At 41.4% G+C, this 22,489-nt stretch overlaps 1 protein-coding gene across 3 annotated transcripts; it reads left to right on the top strand.

The window, feature by feature from the left end:
• The first annotated feature begins 2,670 nt into the window (after positions 1 to 2,670).
• On the top strand, positions 2,671 to 20,245 carry LOC147139559 (uncharacterized). Of its 3 annotated transcripts, none has more exons than XM_086045929.1 (12): positions 2,671 to 3,143; positions 3,411 to 3,695; positions 7,657 to 7,987; positions 8,152 to 8,268; positions 9,942 to 10,183; positions 11,539 to 11,704; positions 12,325 to 12,424; positions 12,575 to 12,650; positions 14,704 to 14,829; positions 16,839 to 17,006; positions 18,190 to 18,247; positions 19,478 to 20,245. In XM_086045929.1, the coding sequence occupies exons 1-12, from the start codon at positions 2,812 to 2,814 to the stop codon at positions 19,574 to 19,576; spliced, it is 2,100 nt and encodes a 699-aa protein (XP_085902055.1). In that variant the 5' UTR covers positions 2,671 to 2,811; the 3' UTR covers positions 19,577 to 20,245. The 3 variants fall into 3 exon arrangements, with proteins under 3 accessions (XP_085902055.1, XP_085902053.1, XP_085902054.1); XM_086045928.1 differs by lacking the exon at positions 3,411 to 3,695 and adding an exon at positions 6,090 to 6,267 and having other exon boundaries at positions 2,684 to 2,927; XM_086045927.1 differs by lacking the exon at positions 3,411 to 3,695 and having other exon boundaries at positions 2,671 to 2,927.
• The last annotated feature ends 2,244 nt before the right edge of the window (positions 20,246 to 22,489 follow it).

Here is a 22,489-nt window from a genome sequence, read left to right as displayed (position 1 = left end):
TTTCTTCACACTGTCCGTTTTGCTTTGGGCATGAGGAAAAAAAAGGTCTGTTAAACAAGTTGAGATTTCAGTTGTCTCCTTTTTGTTTCATTTCTGGAATGGTTTGGCTCGATAAAATCAAGAGAATAAAAGCTCTAGGCTGCTTCTCTTTTCCCAGCAGGAAATCTGTGAAATCAAATCAATTCGGCAGCAAAGAATGCCCTCTGCAGTCATATTGATTGCTTCCTTTTAGTCGCTCCGACTCGGCTTTCTTCTTTCTGACTCACACACATGCATACGTGCGCACGTGCAAGCGCACACAACCTGGCTGTAGTAAGCACGGTTATCTTCTTTAAGCCAGACTGTCTTCAGCCTCATGTTCTGCTCACTTGTCTGCCCTCTTAAGCAGATCCATAGGTTAAGTAGCAGAAACACTAAAGTGGAGGAAAAGTGAGAGTGAGACATATGGCAGGCCTGTGATAATAATATCCTTCAGTGGACGTGACAGGTGACCACTGAAAGTTGAGGTGACACGCCGCACTTGCGCGCGGAGAGAGAGAAGTTGTTGGCACCTGGTTGCGCTCATGTGTCATGTGACAAACTGCTGGAGGCGGGGCCACCTCTCTATTTCTGTGCATTTTTCCACTTTGCCTTGTGTGTCATCATGACAAAACATCACACCCACAGGAAAGGACATAGTGTTACAGTTCAAGTTTCGGTCTTGTATTTGGTGGGGACGATTAAGAAAAGGATTACCTGTAAGTGTAGGTCATACTAGAGGTTGGTTCAAGTTAATTTAGGGTTTAAGGAAGGATAACGTAACAAAGCATGACGACTGTGAGAGTGTCCGTCTGCTTTCTGTACTCAGAGATGATTGTGTATTTTGCTTGTATCTCCGAAGGGCCTTCTATGTAGCCCAACGCATGTGACTGCATGTTGTGGTCGCCATGAACGGGTCATTTATAGAATTGGATAGAGCACTTTAGATTTGCACTGTCGGGGAGGTATTCATTTAAAGTGGAAGTCAACCCAAAACATATTTTTTTCAAGTATATGTTCTACGCAGGCCCACTAGTTGAAACAAGGGATTTTGATAAATACTGCGTTTGTGGAATAAGAGTTAATCCACCCGTTTTTAGCCATTTCTCGGGGCGGCCGTTTTGTCCCTTCTGTCGACTGAAAATGACATCGCAAATGCTCATGGCTGAGCTGTTTTCTGAAGCTGAGCCGTGATTGGTCGTTACCTGAGCCCTAAGCAGTTGTGATGTCATTTTCAGTCGACAGAAGTGACAAACAAAGTGAGATGGCTAAAAATGGGTGGATTTTGCTGCTTAACTCATCTTCCACAAACGCAATATTAATCAGAATGCGGTGTTTCAACTAGTGGGCCTGCTGGGAACATATTCTTACTAAAAATACGGTAGGGTTAATTTCCACTTTAACAACATGTTCATTATTTGCAGTTTGCAATTTAGTGTAGAACCACACTGTATCATACTGATAGTTGTTTCTAATATTTTCCCCATTTTGTTTAGCTAGGTCCTTGAAACTCTTCAACACACTATTTGTGAATGAATACGAAAAGTGGGCTGTTATTATCAAACTTCTTGTTCTGAAATTAGGCAGCATAGGTTCATTTCCTGCTTAGTGAATGGTTGTCTCTTTCTTAGTGACTGACCAGCGACCATACCAGGGTTGAGTCTTTCGACTGAAGTCAACTAGGATAGGCTCCCCACGACACCCTGAATAGGATCAACAGAATAGAAAATTGATAACTGGATGGATGATCAAACTCCAGGTAGACTTTGCGTTGCTGTATTGATCAGATTTCACATATAGTATATCTGTCTGGGCTGTCTGAAGGCTTTGCACAATCTTTTTGCACGCATATTTAGTGCTCCCATCACCATTTAGATATACTCTGTGCATAGTATAAAGTGAAGTGTTGGCTGATGGATGGATGGATTTCACCGTTGGACAACATAACACTGGAAGATGCAGGGATTTGTACAACATTATGGTTCTTCTTAATGCCTAATCGGGTTCCAGGTGATGTTATAGGTGCTTTGTGGGTCTACCACGCAAGAATGGACCACAACAGTAAACCATATAATCCAAGCATTCTCCTCCTTATAATTTTGGGTAGACTTAAATAAATAGCATCAGAACCAATAGCATGCGTCCAATTTCTATCTTGCTTGTCTTTTCAAGGTCACCGAGAAGCTTGAATCTATCGAGGCTGAAACAGGGTAAGAGGCACTCTGTGAAATATGTTTGTTTCAGTATGATCACTATCAGAGGATCAGCACTAGATCGTATTTTAACCAAGCCAATATATACCACAACCGATATTTCAAAGCATAGATCTGAAGTTGTCTGCAGATACCCTCAGAGCACAGGCAGGTACCTTAATCCTTGGGTTGAAAAATAGATGTGCAAGTTATTAATTTCTGATCCACCCCCATTCACAGCTGTCTCCTCTGTGTGGTTGAGCCTCTGGATCACTGCTCCTTAGATAAACCCTAAGTCTGCATCTATCCCTTTAGACCGTCTGATTTGGTCTACGTCACAGAAAGGGGACGTAATCCCAGTCTGGTCCAAGAATAGAATGTTGGGAGGGGCCAAGTCACCGGAGAGACGCTCCCAAGTCACCGTGCATGTGTCCCTGGATAATCCCTTCTTAAACAGCTTCTGAGCAAGGTAAGAGTTTGGGAACTTGGGTTTAGACCGTGGGAGCTGTACTGGGCAATATCCTACACCTCACCATCTGAGGAATATTCACACACAAATACAGACCTGTTTGGATTCTAAGAGGACTCTTCTTCAACCAGGATGAACTTTGCCGCCCAGTTATTCTATTCAAGCTACTTGAGTGAGCGACTGGAACGATTGTTTTCACCAAAGCCTGCACTTAAAGGCATCGAGGAAAATGATCCCTTTTGGCACAGGTGGGAAACATGTAGTGACCCAGACCCATCAGAACTCTCCTCTACCCAGATCAATCCAGTAGCGATGCACTGCATTTGTGACAAAAAACAACCTCCAGCTCAGAACAAAGACGAGACATCGGGTGTAAGCGCAGTTCCTACTTCAGTCCCTCTTCCTGTTTGTACTCCACTTTTTCAGATTCCTCTAACAAATCCCCCTCATACCAAAAGAGTCTTGTTTTCACAGAAGAATTTGCTTAAAGACAGCAAAGAAAATGATATCTTTTGGCAGAGGTGGAATACATGTATTGACTCATGCCCTTCAAAGCGCTCCTCTACCCTCATCAATCCAGTAGCACTGCTCAGCCTTTGTGACCAAAGTCCACCCCCAGTCCAAAACAAAGATGAGACTTCAAACGTAAGATCAGTTCTGAACTCAGTCCCTGCTCCTGTTTGTACTCCACGTTTGCAGCTCTCGCTAACCAATCCCCCTCATACCAAAAGAGAATCGACAAAACAATCTGCTTGTCTTCCAAATCAAGATTTGACTGCTGTTGTCTCCAAATTAACAAAATCAAAGCTTCCCCCCGAAAAGTCTCTTTCTCCACAGAAGTCTATCCCCAGTTCTTGTCCAGATTCATCCAAGTCCGTAACAGCAGCAAACTCTTGCGTAGCCTCTAAGCCTTTGGTCCCCGCTTCATATCAAGAGAAATTGCTTCCTTCCCTGGATGCCCTTGTAGACATTCTCCTTCGTTTGGCACTTTATGTTGTTCTCCTCTTTGTCGCCAGGTATTGCTAAAACTTTGTACGAAAGGCTTGCTGTCTGGTGCATGCGTTTTGCAATCTATACCTGTATATGTGCTTGTGTCCCACATAAAAATGAGTACTGTAATGATACTAATGCAATGATGGTAGAATGTTGTTAATTGCCCTCCCTGATCACCCAAACAAGGTACAGTAATCCCTCGCCATTCGCGGCCTTAGTATATTGCAGGGTTTTCAAAAATATTCATCAAAAAATAAAAATATTGCGTATTACGGAAAGACGCGTTGTTTCATGTTGATGCGCAAGAGAGAAGGTTTCCCAGCATGCCAAACAAAGAGATGAGTTGACTCAGAGGCTTCGTACATACTTGCGGACACTCATACAGTACAAGGCGCATGATTGGTTCCCGGCGCGAGATCGACCAATGAGAGCACGAGTGGATTTATCCCATGAGCTGATTGGCTGCGCATCATCGCGGTTTCACCCAGCATCTTCCCTTGTTGTCTCTCGCCGGTTTTGTCCACGCTAATAAACAAACAGCACTTATGCACAACGTTCTGTTCGGAAACGCATAGTATTATTAACGTGCCGTTCTGTTAGTACGAGTCGAGCCGGATAAGCGGATAGTAAACAGCTGTGTTCAGAAGTTGTGAGGGCCTGTCTACACGTAGCAGGGTTTTTTGAAAACGCCGGATATAAGCCTGCGGTTAGCCCTATCATCCACATGTCCCCGGAGTTTTTTCAGTGAAAACGCAAAACTCCGGCCGCAGTGGAGATTTGCGGATATATCCGAATATCTCCTGATCCGCGTTTTCGTCTGAACGGGTATAGCCGGAGATTTACGTGGTCACCGTGCGACAACAATGCTTTGACGTCACTTGCTCGACTTGTGTTTTCATTAGAGTCAACGCGGTGCTGCGTTGGTTGTAGCCATTCTCGATGCGCTTTTTGCTTACTTATTTGTCCGCAACCAGCCACTGCTTCTCGGTGAAAGGTTTAAAAGCAATTCTGACCTTTTGTCGGTTCTCCCGAACGAGTTTGGCGCCGTGTTTTTGGTTTCGTAGAAGTGACGTCAAAGGACGGAAGTTCGAATGGACAGTATTTGGCTAGCTACTGCCGCCTAGTGGCTTGGCGTGCGTTTGAAAACCCACTTCTGTGGTTACGTGTGGATGCGTTTTTTTTATGTGTATTCCAACGCAGGCAGGGTGAGGATATACTGTTGTTAAAAAACTCCGGCTACGTGTAGACAGGGCCTCAGCCACCGACAGCACGACAAGGATGATGAAACATCAGCAAATAAAATGTTAAAGTTTGTCTTAAAACAACTTACCTTAACTAGAATCCCCTGTTGCATTTTATTCAAAGGTCCATGTTATTGTGCAAAGCGAAAGTTGCCATGACTACTTCCGGCGACAGTGCTTCTTCTTCCTGCTCTTAGAAAAGAGGGAAGAGAGAAGACAACAACAAAGAAGAAAAAGAAGAAGCCAACAAAGAAGCAGCAGCAGCAAAAAGAGCAGAAGTAACGACATTAACTTTCACTTTGCACAACAACAAGAGTTTAAAAGTGCATTAATCCATCAGGAAGGTACTATTGGCTAAAATGCACCACAGGATTCTAGTTTTGGTAAGCCAATTTTAGGATAAATATTAAAACTTTAAAGCGGAAATCAACCCAAACACATTTTTTTCAAGAATATGTTCCCAGCAGGCCCACTAGTTGAAACATAGCATTCTGATTAATATTGCGTTTGTGGAATATGAGTTAAGCAGAAAAATACACCCCTTTTTAGTTTAACTCTTATTCCACAAACGCAATATTTATCAGAATGCCTTGTTTCAACTTGTTTCAATATCTTCGATGCAAGCCCGCTAGTTGAAACAAGGCATTCTGATAAATGTTGCGTTTGTGGAATAAGAGTTAATCCCCTCGTTTTTAGCCATCTCCGGGTCGGCCATTTTGTCATTTCCGTCGACTGAAAATGACATCACAACTGCTCAGGGCTCAGGTAACAACCAATCACGGCTGAGCTGTTTTTTGAAGTTGAGCCGTGATTGGTCGTTACCTGAGCCCTGAGCAGTTGTGATGTCATTTTCAGTCGACAGAAATGACAAAATGGCCGCCCCCTGAGATGGCTAGAAAGGGGTGGGTTTTGCTGCTTAAGTCATATTCCACAAACGCAATATTAATCAGAATGCCATGTTTCAACTAGTGGGTCCGCCGAGAACATATTCTTGAAAAAAATGTGCTTGGGTTGATTTCGACTTTAACAAACTGTAATGCTGGAAACTCATTTGTTACTCCGATTCACCATAGCCGTGTCGTTGTAACTTGAGGGTACACTTTCTAATGTTAGCTGAGCACATTGTGTGAACAGAGCTGAAGCCTTGGGCATTTCCTTTCAATGTGTTGTTTACAGCTACACTGCGTGGTTGAATAATGATGGACTGCGAGCCTCGGATAAGTGGGGCAGAGGGCAATAATGGAGCCAGATGACAAGAGTAAAAGATCAAAGAGTTGTGGTTTAAAAAGAAGCAACTCTGAATGAAATGCAGTGAGGCTATTTGGAAAGCTGACTCTACCATGTGGTCCTTAATGTAAGTGACAGTAATGAAACAGCAAAAGCACACCAAAGCTCAAATGTATATTCAATCATACTTATCACACTTCCTAACAACCACACCCTTTACTGCAGTGTAGATGTAATTATCAGTGGACAGGCTCTACTGTGCACACAAACCCGGAGTTTCAAACCTTGCCATTAACCAAGTGTGATCTTCTTTAGCGTCTAGGTGACAGGGTTAATCTCCACAGGCTATAAGCCTATTATTATGTTTATACTGTGTGAAAGGCCTCCTAACTAACTCGGCGGTGGTAAAAGCAGCTCCATCAGTTTGATATTTTGTTCCGAAGGTTTTAACATTATAGTCGGATGATATGAAATGAAACTTGGCTGTTTTAAGGACTATACTATATGTTATATTTGAACTCAATTTACCAAGCTGCTATCAATCAAACTTCCCTGCCTTTCGCCCTTAATTGCCACTTTAATCGTTTGATGAGCTATGAAAAGGAAAAGTGGATAACTAATGAATCGTAAGTTAGCTTATAGATGAAATCCGTCAGAGTGAATAGAAACTGTGTTGACATGAAAGGTGAATCCATTCATCTTAGACAGAAGAGAGTGTTCTTATTCATCTAGTTTTCAGGAATTACAAACCAGGTCTTATTCATTTCAATTAGGTATGTTCTTAATTTTAAAATGCTAACATTCTAAACCTGCCACTTACATTCTGACATTCACCTTCAAACAATTCATTGGCTGAGGTTTTATGTCCCAGTTACAGTGTCCCGAGTTTTATATGACTCGTTAAGTCACTGATGTCTGAGGTTTCTGAAAATGCCCCTTATTGTCTTTAAAAATCTAGTCATTTAAACTGTCCCAGCATATCAAGTGCAAAAAAATGACTCCTTATACTGACATTTTTGTCATGACAGTGTACTCATAAAGATGGTGTCCAAATTGCACCATTGAAAATGTAAAATAATACCAATGAAACTGTATTTAACAGACACATTTTTGTCCTTCATAGTTTTCATTGCCAAACAAATATCTATATTAATATAACACTCTTGTCTTTTAGCCGTCTGATGGAAATTGTTTACAGTCGACTTAACGAGGCCCATCGTTTTGTGAGGGTGGTTTGGCGCACTTTACAAAGTACTTGAAAAGGAATCTCAGACTAATGTATGCTTAACATTGCTGTGCTACGTTAAGATGGAAGAACTTCAGTGAAATGGAAATTCATTCATGCAGAATTTGTGTCAGTTGGTTGTTCCCATCTTGGGTTTTTTTTCTACTCATACTTAGCCATCGAGTGAGCTTTGATATTGGGCTAGCTTTGATATTTTGTAGTCATTCATATCATATTCCGGATGTAAAAACTGTGCAGTGCTCTAAAGATGTAAGGACTTCTACCTTCTAGAGAGGAGCTGCGTCTGGGCCCTGCAAAACCAGATGACCCTTACAAAGGAGCAATGCTCAGCAATGGCACTGTGGGCCGGAGACCGACCCTCATTGAACCAGAGAGGCTGAAGGACTTTGGTGAGGAGGAACTCCTCAACGGAGACGTGAAGGTCCATGACACCAGAGTGGTGGTCGAAGCACCTGTACCCACGTTAAAGGAGCCACCAAAAACCAGAAGGGTCAGCGAGTTCAGGATCGTCCCCAGACCGGCCGCTCAATACCTGCGTTTTGAGGACATCAGCGCCGCCGCCTTCACTATCCAATCAGGGATACAGAAGACGCCCTGCACAGTAAACAAACACAATAACAAAACTTTGAAAGCTTTAGATCAAATTTCAGAACTGTACTAAAACATTTTAGTATGAAGTGCATCACTGAATTTTAGCAGCAGCATCTATGATAGAATTTCTCTTGGGATTAATAAAAACACTACAAGCCGCCTTGTGTTTCTCAGTACTCCCGGCTGTCCAAACAGTATGGTATGGAGATTTATCTGAAGAAGGAGCACCTGCACTACACGGGCTCAGTGAAGGAGAGAGGAGTGTTGTACCTGCTCTCCTCCCTCACACAGGTAAGGCAGAGGATTATCCCTTCCTGTCTCTGAGGTCATGTGACAAAGGTACTGTGTGGGTGCAGTGTGGCAGAACTTGGTGGGGATGTAGTTGGGTTTCCACTCAGGCTAGAGCTGTCCTAGCTAACCGTTGTACCTCAACTAATCAAGCCTGCTCGGATGAGAGACCAAACGTCTAAGACCACCAGAACGGGCCAGTTGAAATCGATTTAATGCCCTGACAATTAAAATGACCTGGATGAATAACAATGTTCACAGGAATGTATTGTGATTACTGCACTAGACTTCAATACTAGGCTTTTAAGTTTATGAAAATTCCATTTGAAAATTCATACCCAAGAGTTAAAATGACAGTGGAGAGGAAAGTGAAATGACAGATTTTCACAATGACAGTGTCGGTATTTGCTTCTTACACTGGTCAAGGTGGTCAACAATAACTTATCGTCAAAGGAGCAATGTGGCTCATGACAGCTCAACTGACATGTTATATATACTTTGGATTTGATTGGTCCTATGTCAAGCAACCAACACTGAAAAAAACGCTGTGCATCATTTACTCAATTTTATTTCGGCAAGTAGTTGCACGAAATAAAATCATCTGAATCCAGATAGATATAGATTTTCTTTAAGCAGACAATACATCTACTTTTAAAATGTAACTGGATACAGATGATTTTATTTTGTGCAACCACTTGACAAAATAAAATTGAGTTAATTCAACCATTTTTTTTCAGTGAAGGTGCAAAAGTGCGATGTAAAATGTATTGTATATATCGTGAGATCGCGATATTAAAATTGCCACGATATGTCGCTGTCGTCATGTCACGATATTAATAGCCGCAAATCTCCATTTGTGCAGTTCCAGCACCCTCTGGTGGTTAGTTTATTAGTGCAGTTTAATTTGATGCATGACTGGCCAAGCCTATTTCTTTGTGAATACTGTTATGTACAAAAACAGAATACTGTGATTTTCTTTATCAAATATGAGCTCTGGTTTTTTTTACAATATCATGAGCTTTTATACAGTATCGTGAGCTTTTCATATATCGCCAACTTCTCCACAATATTGTGATAATTATCACATAGTGAGCTTCATATCTTGATATTATCATCACATTTGAATATTGTGACATCCCTATAAATTACATAATGATAAGAATTCAAATGTGCACTGTCTTATTGTGGTCATTGTGTCTGCTGCACAGTTCTGAACGCTTTGATGCCCTGGCCTTCCTGTGTATAGTTTTTATGTTCTCACTGCTTGCATGAGGTTTCCCCGTGTACCTTGGCTTCCTTTCACATTCCAAAAACATGCATTCAAGGTACATGGAAGACTCTAGATTTCTCATAGGGGTGAATGGTTGCTTATCTAAAGCATACTGTATGTGCACTGCGATTGGCCGGTGACCAGTCCAGGCGATTCGTTTGCTCATTAGAAGGCTATTTCCCAGTTCATAGAGGTGATGATTTGACGAGCAATATCATTGTGTATATTTTTGTGATGACCGGTACGGAAAATGGATGAAAGCTATCTCAGAGAGAATTGACCCTTACCTCTCATGCCTTCACCACTGTGATATTATATACACTGTGTGTATATAAATCAGTTTCAGCAAGAAAAACAATGGTCCCTAGATTCTGACAATTGATGCCCACCATGTACGTATTTTCAGGAGCAGCAGAGGAAGGGAGTGATTGTTGCCACTGACTGTAACTTCTCCATGGCTGTGGCCCACCATGCAGTGGAGCTGAAGATCCCCGTGTTTGCCATCATGCCGTCATGTTGTTCTTCGCCTCGCCTCAGGATCTACAGAGACTATGGTGCCATGGTCATCTCCTATGGCAGCACCGGTCATGACTCTCACAATCACGCCCGCCATCTGGCCAAAGACAATGGATACCTCTACCTGGAAGAGTGAGTCATTTATCCTCATTTTACCTCACTTAACATGTAAGTGTTCGGGTGCAAAAAATGCAAATTTGAATCTGGGTGATTCTGAAACCGATCAATAATTCATTTATTATTTTGGGAGAGGCTACTTCGTAGCTCATGGAGAATGAAAAGATGAGCAGTGAACAATTTCCTGAATGCCATCCCCAGTATATGTATACTAAATGTACAAGTTCCAGTGAAGTTGAGACATCGGGTAAAATATAAATAAAATCAGAATAGCATGATTTGCAAATGCTTATGAACCTATGTTCAATTGAATACACTACAAAGATAAGAAATGTAATGTCCAAACTGATTAACTTTATTTTCTGTATTTATTTTTGCAAATTCACTCATTTTGAATTAGATGCTAGCAACACATTCCCAAAAAGATGAGACAGGGGCATGTTTACCACTGTGTTACATTACCTTCCATTTTAACAAGACCAAATAAGCATTTGGGAAGTGAGGACACTAATTGTTGAAGCTTTGTAGGTGGAATTCTTTCCCATTCTTGCTTGATGTACAATTTAAGTTGTTCAGCAGTCCGGGCTCTCCATTGTTGTATTTTGCTCTTCATAATGTGCCTCACCTTTTCAATTTGAGACAGGTCTGGACTGCTGGCAGGCCAGTCTTACGCTCACACTCTTTTACAACCACGCCACGCTGTTGTTGTAACACGTTGGTACTGTGTTGCCGAAAACAATTTCAAATGTTGACGAGTCAGTCCACAACACACTTTTCCACTTTGCATCTTCCTAGATGAGCTTCAGCCCAGAGAATCCGATGGCATTTTGGGGTGTTGTTGAAATATGCCTTTCGCTTTGGATTGCAGTTTTACATTAAGAAATGTTGTTCTAAGAGCAACTTCTGGACTATTCACTCACACAGTTGTTTCCAAAGTGGTGAAGCGCGTCACATCCATGCTTGTGAACAACTGAGCCTTTTAGCGATGCTCCTTTTATACCCAATCGTGACACTCACCTGTTTCCAATTAACTTGTTCACCTGTGGAATGTTCCAAATAGGGGTTTTCTGAGCATTCCTCAACCTTCCCAGTCTTTTGTGGCCCGTCCGAAATTCAAGATGAAACAATTTTTGAGAAAGAATAAAAAATAAATAAAATAAATAAATAATGGTCATCAGTTTAACATGAAATAGTTTGCCTTTGTATTTTATTCAATTGAATGTAGAATGAAGACAACATTTGCAAATCAGTTCATTCTGTTTTATTTTCCATTTTACTCAAAGTTCCAACTTTATTGGAGTTGGGTTTTGTATGCATTGTTAGTTATTGTTTTGAAAATGTAATTAAGACAGCTTTTTTGCGCTGTTTAGAGATGAAAGTGCGACCTACCTGGCAGGACTGGGCACAGTGGGCATGGAGATCTACGAACAAGTGTCCAAGCTTGATGCGGTGCTGGTTCCTGCCGCTGGACAGTACGGTCTACTGGCGGGCACAGCGGCAGCCATCAAGCATCTCAACTCACACATTTTAGTCATAGTAAGTTGATGCGCAAGAAGGGAGACTGTATAAACTTCTCTAAAAAATGTGATGGCTCATTTACAGCTTCGATTGTGCACCTCCAAATGAGGGCACGTTCCCTACGAACTTCCTATTGCAAAGACAAGTTGTTGCTCGCCTCCTACATTTCTCTGGTGTGGATCCAAGGATGTTTTTCATTGAGCCTGGCTTTCCTTAACAAGATAAATATATTTGATGTTTCTTCCTGTTTTTTCTGTTATCTGCCCACTGCTAAAACGTCTGACAGCTTTAGGTCTGTTTACACTGGGGGGATGAGCCTCTTATTTTTCATCTCAGATATATAATACAGTCTTCTGGATTTACCAAGTGCCTTACATTATAACACACCGGGGCTGGTGGAGGTGAACATGCATGGATGCTCTTACTCATTTGCTGTAATCAAAGAATGAAAGATGCACAAATGAATCTTTGTGCAGCACATTCTACAGTACCCTGCTCAGTGTCTGTGAGGGGGCTGTGCATATGAGGGCGGCCTGAAAGAATATTCTCATATTTGTAATATTTATTTTATATGTTTGTGTGGTCCAAAAAGTGCTGCAGTGCACATACTAATTCTGTGTGTGGACTCTCTTCAACAGGGAATAGAACCTGAAGGTTTCCCTTTGCTGCTGCAATCTCTAAAGACAGATGGCCCCATCAAAGACATTCATTGCAACCAGAATACCAAGCTGTACGGAGGTAAACATGCCATGTTTAAAAGATTTGAGTCATGAATTAAATGTTGTAGTTGAACTCTATCAGAGCTAGGTTGAATAAGCATACACGTTTCCTGTTTGTACGCCGGTGCTCTTGTAACGCAGCATATGTTGCTCTCTTGTTTGTTGTCAGATCTCATGGGGAGCTCACTCGGTATCAACACCTTCCAGCTGGCAAAGAAACTAGTAGATAAAGTCATCTCTGTCAGGTAGTCCACAGCAAACCTAAAGTTTGAAGTTTATACTTTCGGGCCAAATATAAATATCTTCGCTAGAAGATGGGCTAAGGTACGGTGCTGGGCAAAATACATTGTTCGCACGAGTCATTTTCTTTTCATAGATAGGCTTTAGTAATTCACATTAGCGGTAATTGTAGCTGTGCACAATCTGCCCCATCAGATCCACCAAAACTGTACAACGCTGTATACTAATCAGGTTCAGGGGTATTTGGATAGTGGCAGTTTTTTGCTTTAATGATTTGGCCTTTAAATACCACCGCAATGCATTGAAATAAAAATAATGATGGAATGTAGACTTGGAGAGTGGCTGCAGTGAAGGCATGACAAAGCATCTCTTGGGATGAAACTCTTGAGTTTGGAAATGCCATGAGCTCCAGACTTCAGGCAGTTATTAATAGTAAAGAATTTGCACCCAAAAATTACAATTAAAACCGTATCGAATCGTCTTTTGATGCACACCCCTAATATTTATTAATAAAAACAAACAGTTTTGCTCATCTATTCATGCCAACCACATAATAGTAACATGCAAAACAATTTGATGTTCTTCCACTAGATGACAAAAGGTACATAATGACCCTGTATAGGCACTTTTTGTGAATCGCTTTCATAAGCGGTGCGTCGTGGGATTTGTTCCGGTGTGAAGTATGTGCTCAATAAATGTTGAGAAACACTGATCTAAGGCACAATGTTCAAACTGCTTTCTTAAACTAATACCACACAGCCCTCTCTGGAGGAATCGTAGATCATTCCATTTTACAAAACTTTCTGTTAAGCAATGTTCCTTGGATGCTTTGTGTGAACTGCTCTCTTGAGGTCATTGTCACAGCATCTTAATCAGTTGAGGTCTGGACTCTGACTGAGCCACTCCAAAAGGCCTATTTTCTGGTTGCATCTATTCACTTGTTGATTTACTTTTGTCCTTTTCAGTCGTCGTCCTGTTTCATCACTCTTCTTTTGTTCAGCTTGAAATGGCAGACAGATGGTCTTTTGTCCTTCAAAATGTGTTGATAAACTTGAGTAGCAATGCGTCCATTCTTAGCACTGTGTGATGAGATTTGGATTGTGGTGAGCTGTGCCTTTTTTTCTATACATAAAACTCTATTTTGTTTTAGTTTGCCAGAAGGACCTTGAAACATGCAGGTGCTCATTTGCAAACGTTTAACCCGCAGCAATGTTTTTGGACAGCAATGGCTTCCTCTTGTGGTGTCTTCCGATGACGCCCGCGCGCTCGCTGTAAAAACAGGCGTAACTTCATTTTCATGCCAGCGCAAGTCTAGTCTACTGTGTTTGGGGCCGCGTTGAGCCTTTTTGGGCGTTCCGGCGCACGGAGTTGCCTCGCTTTGAACTCATCCGTCAATTTGGTAACAGAAAGTAGTCTGTGCTCGGTGTTAAAATGCGCTCATTATCATTTTTGTTCAGCATGTTTGTGAATTTGGTAGACACTCTATGCCTCACTGGGCATTCTTTCCACGCCCCCCAGCGCATCTGCAAATTCATTTACAAAAAGTGGTTTAGATTTTAGACTCAGCAAAAAGCAGCTCTGACTCTGGGCGCAGGTGGTGGAATGCAATTTTAGATGTATTTGATCACGGCGCAGGCAGACAAATTCAGCGCTGCGCGGACGTGGTGGATGACATGGAATCAATCAGCCAAATTGAAGAGATATATTTTTGTGTTTATCTCTACTGAAAAGAAATAAAAGCTGTGTACTTTCTGTCTTCAAGAAAATACCTGCGGATCCAATGTATCCCCTGCGTTGCACCGGTAGGATAGAGTTGTACAATTAGGGTTCATTCCATTTAGGATTTACTTTGACTTTGCATTGATGTGTTTTTTTTCTGTCCATTTTCTGAAATGATAATAGTATTTGGCCATTATAGTGTTTGTAGAAGAAAAAAAAAAGAAAAATGACTTTGTTAAGAACTGTGTTTGTAAATGCTCAATTGTGTTGCTGTGTGCTGAATTTCTGTTGTCTTGAATCTGAACTGCCGTTAATGAGCCGTTATGCTCGTCTCCACAGCGAGGAGGATTCTTTGGTGGCAATGTTGCGGTTTCAAGAGTTTGAGCGTTCCACTGTGGACACGGAAGGAGCCATGGGATTGGCGGCCATCTTGGCTGGACAACTGACAGAACTGAGAGGGAAAAGGTGCGGTTATTTGTTAAAACCTTCACATTTGATCAGATGGGACTGCTTGAGAGTTTCTGCCATCTGCTTCCCTCCGTGTGGGAGAAGGTATAGTGCTCATTTGCATGCAAACACTATTATATATTTTAGCAATATTGTGTAGAACTGCCACACTTTCCCCGGAGCAGCTTCTCAAATGATCAGACCGCTTCACCCGCTATAATTCTGTCACATTGCATGATGAATTGTAAACAACAAACTCTTCTGACTCACAGTGCACACAGATTGGATTGTGCTAACCTGCCGTTGCTTTGAAAGTCTGTGCACATAATTGGAGTTATTTGGCTATTTCGTTTGTGAAATTGTCCTGCAAGGTGCATGGTAATAGTGCTGAGTTTTCCAGTTGTTTTGATGACTCAGACGGTGAGATTGCACTGCATGAATAAAGCTATTGGGATATTTTATAAATCAACAGAAATTGAAAATAGAAGAAAATATTATGTTTGTTGATGTTCATTTCAACAGTGTTTGATGGAGTTCAGGTCAGGGTTCTGAGCGATTTCTTACACCCCAAACTCATCCAATCCATCCATATACAGTTCTTTGTGAAAAAAGTCTTCCAAAAAATGTTCCCATAAGGTTAGAAGCAGAGAGTAATTGTCCAACATATTTGATTAAACTAAACAATGACTACGTACTCATTAAATCATTCATTCATTCATGTGCAGCTATTCCAAAATGTTAATTGATTAAAAAACTTGACGGTTGTTTGTCGATACACTCCCAAGTACAGTATTTGACCATTGAGACAAACTCCCTTATTATTTCTGTAGGCTGAAAATATTTGGGCTTGACATTAAAAGATAGAATTGAGCAAGAGACAAACATTTCAGCTTTATTTCCGGGTGTCTACATTTAAAAGACACTACTAGCATTCTTAAATCACTACCACATTTTGAGGTACCAGGATAGATGACCTTAAAATTGATTAAAATGAGTAAGACTAGTTAATACAGTATTGAGTTGCAAATGATTTGCTTGCAAAAAGTGCGAGTGATCCGCTGACGGCACCAAAGTTTTGCATCTTTGTTGCTTTTCCAAGCTTTCGTTGTTGCCATTCTTGCGAGCTTTCTTCAATCTTCTCTTTAGCAGGTAAACTTCATACTCTATAGGGTTATAATCTGAAGGTTGACTCGATCATTTTTTGGGGGCGAAAATTCATCATTGATCATTATTCATCTATTTTACATCCCTATGTTCACGTTCACTTATTCCGATGAAAATTTTTTTGGGCAATTATTGATCCTTAGTCGCATGTGCTGATCAGAGTTTTGACTTCAGAAGATTTTCAGATTTTCAAAGCGGGCCCTGGCACTCTCTTTGAGAACGACTGGGTAGTATATGAAACATGTCAAGAAAATAGGAAAGAATGTTGCTCCAAGTGAATGTCCACAAATGCCTTGATTTGCTTCAAACATAAAGGCAATTTGTCTGCTTTCATGGAGAACAAAGGAAATCAGAACGCATTCAAATTGGACAAGCTGAAATCATGGGAGTTGGACTCTTTAACACAGTAACTGTTAAGGGTTACCGGTGGCTTGCGGGGCAAGAAATATGAATTTTCCTCTTCAGTGTTTCCATTGGATATTTACCAATTATCTGGCTCCTTGTGCTTTACTGTCAGACAGTTTGGTTATTTCAATTTTTGGACACTACAGAGGAGCACTTGATTGAAAGATGACGGCTACGCCCCTGGCATCTGGTATGGTAGGTTTTCTGCGAACAGTAGAATGCTGACCTTTGACTCCTGCCCTCTGGAGCTTGTGATTGTCACTAACAGGGTTTTAGGGTCTCTCGATACAGTTCTCAGAGGTTTGCTGGCATCAACTGCTGCATTTTTCTTCTTCTATTTGTTCAACATCTTGCCTGACTAGGAACAGTCAACAGGATAGGCAATGTGCGGGATGCCTTTTCTCGTTACAACACAACGGCCTTGTTTTACGAAACAATTTTGAAATATGTTTGTGTAGGGTGGCAGTGGTGGTGAGCAGTGCCAACATGGATCTGGATCTGGTGAGGCAGTGTGTGGACCGAGCCCTGGTGCTGGAAGATCGCGTCAGCAAGTTCTCAGTGCAGCTGGGAGAATGGCCGGGAGACATGGCCAAGCTGCTGGACGTCCTGTCCAGAGAGGACGTCAGGTGAGGCAACTGACACTTTCTTCATTCAGATCGGCACATTTGTACACAGTAAAATCACAGCAAGGAATTTTATACAGAGCAGGTGGAAGATCAAGCTCTTTTTACTGTGATAAACGGCACGGCCTTTAACAAATGTATGTTTGTTGTTGATGATCGCTTTGGACTAGCTTGCTGATTGTCAAACTTGAGGAGAAGCACTAAAGAAAATGAATGGGTGAATTTCAAAGTGGCGGCATGGTGGTCGACTGGTTAGCACGTCCGCCTCACAGTTCAGAGGTCGTGAGGGTTCGATCCCGGCTCCGGCCTCCCTGTGTGGAGTTTGCATGTTCTCCCCGTGCCTGCGTGGGTTTTCTCCGGGCACTCCGGTTTCCTCCCACATTCCAAAAACATGCATGGTAAGTTGATTGGATACTCTAAATTGCCCCTAGGTGTGATTGTGAGTGCGGATGTTTGTCTCTGTGTGCCCTGCGATTGGCTGGCAACCAGTTCAGGGTGTCCCCCGCCTACTGCCCGAAGACAGCTGGGATAGGCTCCAGCACGCCCGCGACCCTTGTGAGGATAAGCGGTATAGATAATGGATGGATGAATTTCAAAGTAAAATTATGGTTTCTTGGCAATTAACTTATTCACTGCCACTGGCGGATGTATTTGTCTTTTCACAGTCCAGCCATTTAATCCCAGGAATCTTTTATTTCTTTTGAGGGGACATCTAAGATGGGCACAATATGATTAGCTGCTTGCAGAGTTGAGTAAACGAGTTTCCTCGTTTAAGTTAATAGCCTCCAATGAACTTTTTTTGCTCCTTCTCAGCAAGTACAGAGGGCAGGGGTGAGCAGTTACCCACGGAGGAGGCGGGCGGGACATAAGGAGGTTAGACAAAAGAGACGCAGTTACTTAATGTGCATTCTCCTTAAAAAATCCAACAAACAAAACAGTGTGTACTAGTTAGCTCCAAGGACAACATGAGTAGCCCACGGGTCTTTTCTAAAAATAGCTCACCAGTGACATTGTGGAAAAAGAGAAGAAGAATGTTAATTTTTTTGTTAATTTTTAAATTTATTTTACCAAAATATATATTTTGAAAAAACATTTTCAGGCTGTCATTTTAATACTGTGATACTGCAATATTTTTGCTTACGGTTATCAGGTACTAAACAATTCATTTTGTCGTCTTCTTCCTCAGGTTGTTGGACGTCAGCCATCGGAGGCATAGTGACAGGTCGGACCTCTTCAGGGCAAAGGTGAGCAGTCAAAGTGTCGGCTCAACCTTCCTTTGTCACCTCGATTTTCACCACTATGGAAGAAGAAAAAGAAGTCGGCATTTGGAAGAAAAAAAATCTCCAAAAATGATGCACAATGTATTGACTGTAATGTTCTATTGAAGAGTGTAAACATCAACCACAACTTCCACAAGTAGCATCACTTTACACAGTATGCTACCTGGGGAATGCATTAACACACATGACAAGATCGACCATCTGGTCCTCTGTGAAAATTAAATCATGCAATGAAGCAAGCACTCGGGAGAGACAACAATCTATCATATTTATTTCTTAATATTTCTCTTGGTCGCTCTGCTTTCAGATTGCGCAAATTCGATTTTGTTGCCCTGTCAATCTAATCTCTCGGAGGCCTTAAGAAACAGTAAAGCTGTAACTTCAACCATGCATTCGCAATGGGTCCCTTCCAATATCCAATTAGATTTCAAATTTGCCCTCACACATCGGCATTATGTCATCTGATTGGTGGACCTTGTCACAGTCAACTTCCACTAGCATTTCGCCACACGTTAATGCATTTACACTAATAATCACCATGTCTGCTGAGTATTGCAATGTTTTGTTTTTCTCATATTACGTGTTGGATCAATATTGATTCGGAGCCGCTTCCGATGACATGAATGGCACACTTGCGTGCTGTTGTATCGCATGCTTGTATAGTACTGATGGTTTTGATAATTGCAATGTGATTGTTAGGTATTAAAAAATGGATTAAGCCAGCTAAATCCCCACTGAAGGCTCAGGTACCAAATGTACCGCCCACCACTGGAAATCCACGAGATAAACCTGTGAGCATTTTCTGGATTATTCACAGACCAAAAATAACTCAAACCAGAGCGTCCACCTCAGAATAAAGCCAGATATGATTTCCGTCCATCCGTCGCTTTTCTATAGCTCTTGCACACAACGTGGCCTGGAGCCAACACCAGCTGACAATGGGCTAGAGTCACATTCACACCTATGAACAATTTAGTCTTCGGTGAACCTAACATGCATATTTTTGGAACAACAACAATGTTGTGCTTAACTGTGTGCGTATATATGAATATACAGTATATACTGTCGAGGTGGCCTGTATGATATGGTACAAAATGACCAGTCGGATTGTTGAATTGCACAAGGTGACAGGAGTGGAATAAGCATGCGTCGTGTGCCATTACACACATCGCGTACGTGTGTTTGTGTTGCCAGGTGGAGTGTGTGGTGGAAACGAGGGACAAGACACAAAGCGCTCAGCTGCGGAAGACGCTGAGCGAGCGCTACCCGTCTCTATGCTGGCTGGAGCGGTGATCGCCAGAAAACCGTTCAAACTATTCAGAATGACAACGTGAAATCTGTTGATGAAATGACACATCTGTAACGTGTGGGAGGACAGAGGACTCAAATCGCATTCAGACAATGGATGTTTATTGTGTGTGTGTGTGTGTGTGTGTACAGAAAATCAACACAATTAGAGAGCAAATAATATTCTTATTACATCTACTGTATTATTTATTCATGCATTGGAGTGGTTAGCGATGTTGCGTAAAGCTCATGTAGTTTGCTCTCTGTTGAGCGGCACGAATGTTGCAGTGCTGGTCTCCAATAGGCACACAGGGAAGCATGTCATGCACAATATTAGTTACACTCACACAATCCACTGGAATTCCATTCAAGAGCCATATGAACATTCTGTCTTTGCAGAGCCATTATAAAAGATGGAATTCATGATGCAAATCTTGGATTTCTTTAGATTGCGCAAGTGCAACCAGTGAGTGTTTGTCTGTGTATATACAGTATATTAATATGAGTTTATTATATAACTATATTAAGATGCCTCTTTTTGGAACTCTTATTTTTGAATTGCTGTAAATATGTTTCAGTATTATTTATACTCTTGTTTTAGGTGATATAGTCACTCCAAGCAGAAACATTCTCAAAAATATATAATAAAGGGATACTTACCCTGATTGCGTTGAATGTGTAGTACAGTGTCTTCATGGTTGAACTGTATATAGACAACTCCATGGCAATGATAGATATTAAAGTTACAATATGAACTGACTACAGTAGAAATGCTAACACAATAGAAATAGAAATAGCTTCAACTCCCCCTACTGTTTTAATGGCCATATATGAAATATTGTTTTATACATGCTACATGCTAGTTTTCCCACTAACCTCTAGCGCTATAGTAAAACTATAATTACAGTAAATATTTATATGAATACTTCTAGGCCGTTAACATAAAATCAATGAAAAGTTTTAGGCAGTAACTGAGTTTGCATTCTTGCCACCTATGCAAAGTAGCACAGTAATCCCGAGTATTGGCGGTGGACAGCCGTCACAAATAGAAAAAAAAAGGAATTGATGCCCCCAAGAAGATTTTTAATTATACAATTGTGTTAATAATTTAAACCACACATGTTCCACAAATCATGATGCCAAAGATTTAATATCGTCATTTCAAACTTACACTTGCGGCACCTACTAGGCTAAATTACTACTGTACATACTCCCCTCACTTCAACATAGTTCCTTGGCACTAAGATGCCACAAGATGGCACCAAAGTACTACTTTTTACTACTACTATTTACTGAATTCAGTCGCCATCTTGTGGCATTTTATAGTCTTTCAGAAAGAGCACAAAAGACTATGCAGAAATCATCCATCCATCCATTATCTATACCGCTTATCCGCACAAGGGTCGCGGGCGTGCTGGAGCCTATCCTAGCTGTCTTCGGGCAGTAGGCGGGGGACACCCTGAATCGGTAGCCAGCCAATCGCAGGGCACACAGAGACAAACATTCGCACTCACAATCACACCTAGGGGCAATTTAGAGTGTCCAACCAACTTACCATGCATGTTTTTTGAATCTGTGAGGAAACCGGAGTACCCAGAGAAAACCCACGCAGGCACGGGGAGAACATGCAAACTCCACACAGGAAGGCCGGGGCCGGAATTGAACCCACAACCTCTGAACTGTGAGGCGGACATGCTAACCTGTCGACCACCGTGCCGTGCTGCCCTTAAGCAGAAATCAATAGATGAATTTGTGAATCGTTAATGAAAACTAACAAAACCAAAAATAAAAAACAAAAACATTTTTGTTAATGAAAGCAAATCAAAACTAAATTGCTTCAAGGAAAATATAACTGTAACTACAGTTTACATTTATAAAACAAACTTCCGAAATTCGAAAAGTTCCTGTTTCATCTGTATCAATTAGCATGCATGACCTTTTGAGTTTCATTTTAAATGTATTTATTTTGATAATGCATTACAACATTTGAGAATTGTAGTTTACAGTATTAATTACTGACAGACATTTTTTTTTTATCTTGCACTCAACAAATACTCCATGTATTAAAAACAAAAAGGGGGGGTTTTGTTTATTAGTAGAGGTGGGCATTCCGTCCCAGGAACCAAACGGTCGGACGGACGAACACCCATTTTGTGGACGCCCGAACGGAGGACGAGAAGTCCTTTAAAAAGGACGGACTAAGCAAGAACAGAATTGGGTTTTCGTCCGTCCCTCTGTGCTTCCCTAAACCGGGTCATGTACAGACTGAACGCGTTGTGTTGGGTTCTTTTAAAAAGCAAGACCACTGTATGTTCTCTTCTACGAAGCCACCTTCTTTAATTGCCTGCATAATGCTTTTGATGTGCTTCTCAGTACTTTAGTCACACTGCACATTCATATTTTGCCCTCCAGTGGTTCAACACATGTAATACCATGGCTAATACCACAGGAGTCAGGACGCCATTTAGAAACACACTATGCCTGTTTTGAGTAATCCAGGATAGCAATTTTGTTTTGTTAATTAACTTTTAAGTGTTAACATTTAGTACCTCATACATTTGCATGTGAAGTATGTCCTTGTGTGGTACATCTTTAGACCGTAAAAATCTCTACCAGCGTATACATTTAAACGACCCGTGTTGCGTGGAAGTCTGCGTTTCCATTTCAAATAACCTTGCGTTATTTTGCAATAATTATTTCATGAAAAAAAATGTAAACGTCTTGCGTTAAAACACCAACGTTTTGCAATAAAACGCAATAGCATTGCGTTATTACTCAATTTTAAATATTCTCCTAGTGTCCCCTGGCTTGCACCAATCGGCATCATCATCATCATCACATCACGACGGTCTTGTGTTGCCGCTAAATGCTATGTTGGTTAAACAGTTGTAAACAATTCAATCTACTCAGGATACTCCC

This window comes from Filicampus tigris, chromosome 11 (assembly GCF_054856515.1).
Source record: "Filicampus tigris isolate MCC_2025a chromosome 11, RoL_Ftig_1.0, whole genome shotgun sequence".
NCBI classification, from domain to species: domain Eukaryota; kingdom Metazoa; phylum Chordata; class Actinopteri; order Syngnathiformes; family Syngnathidae; genus Filicampus; species Filicampus tigris.
This window is presented reverse-complemented; position numbering and strand designations above follow the sequence as displayed.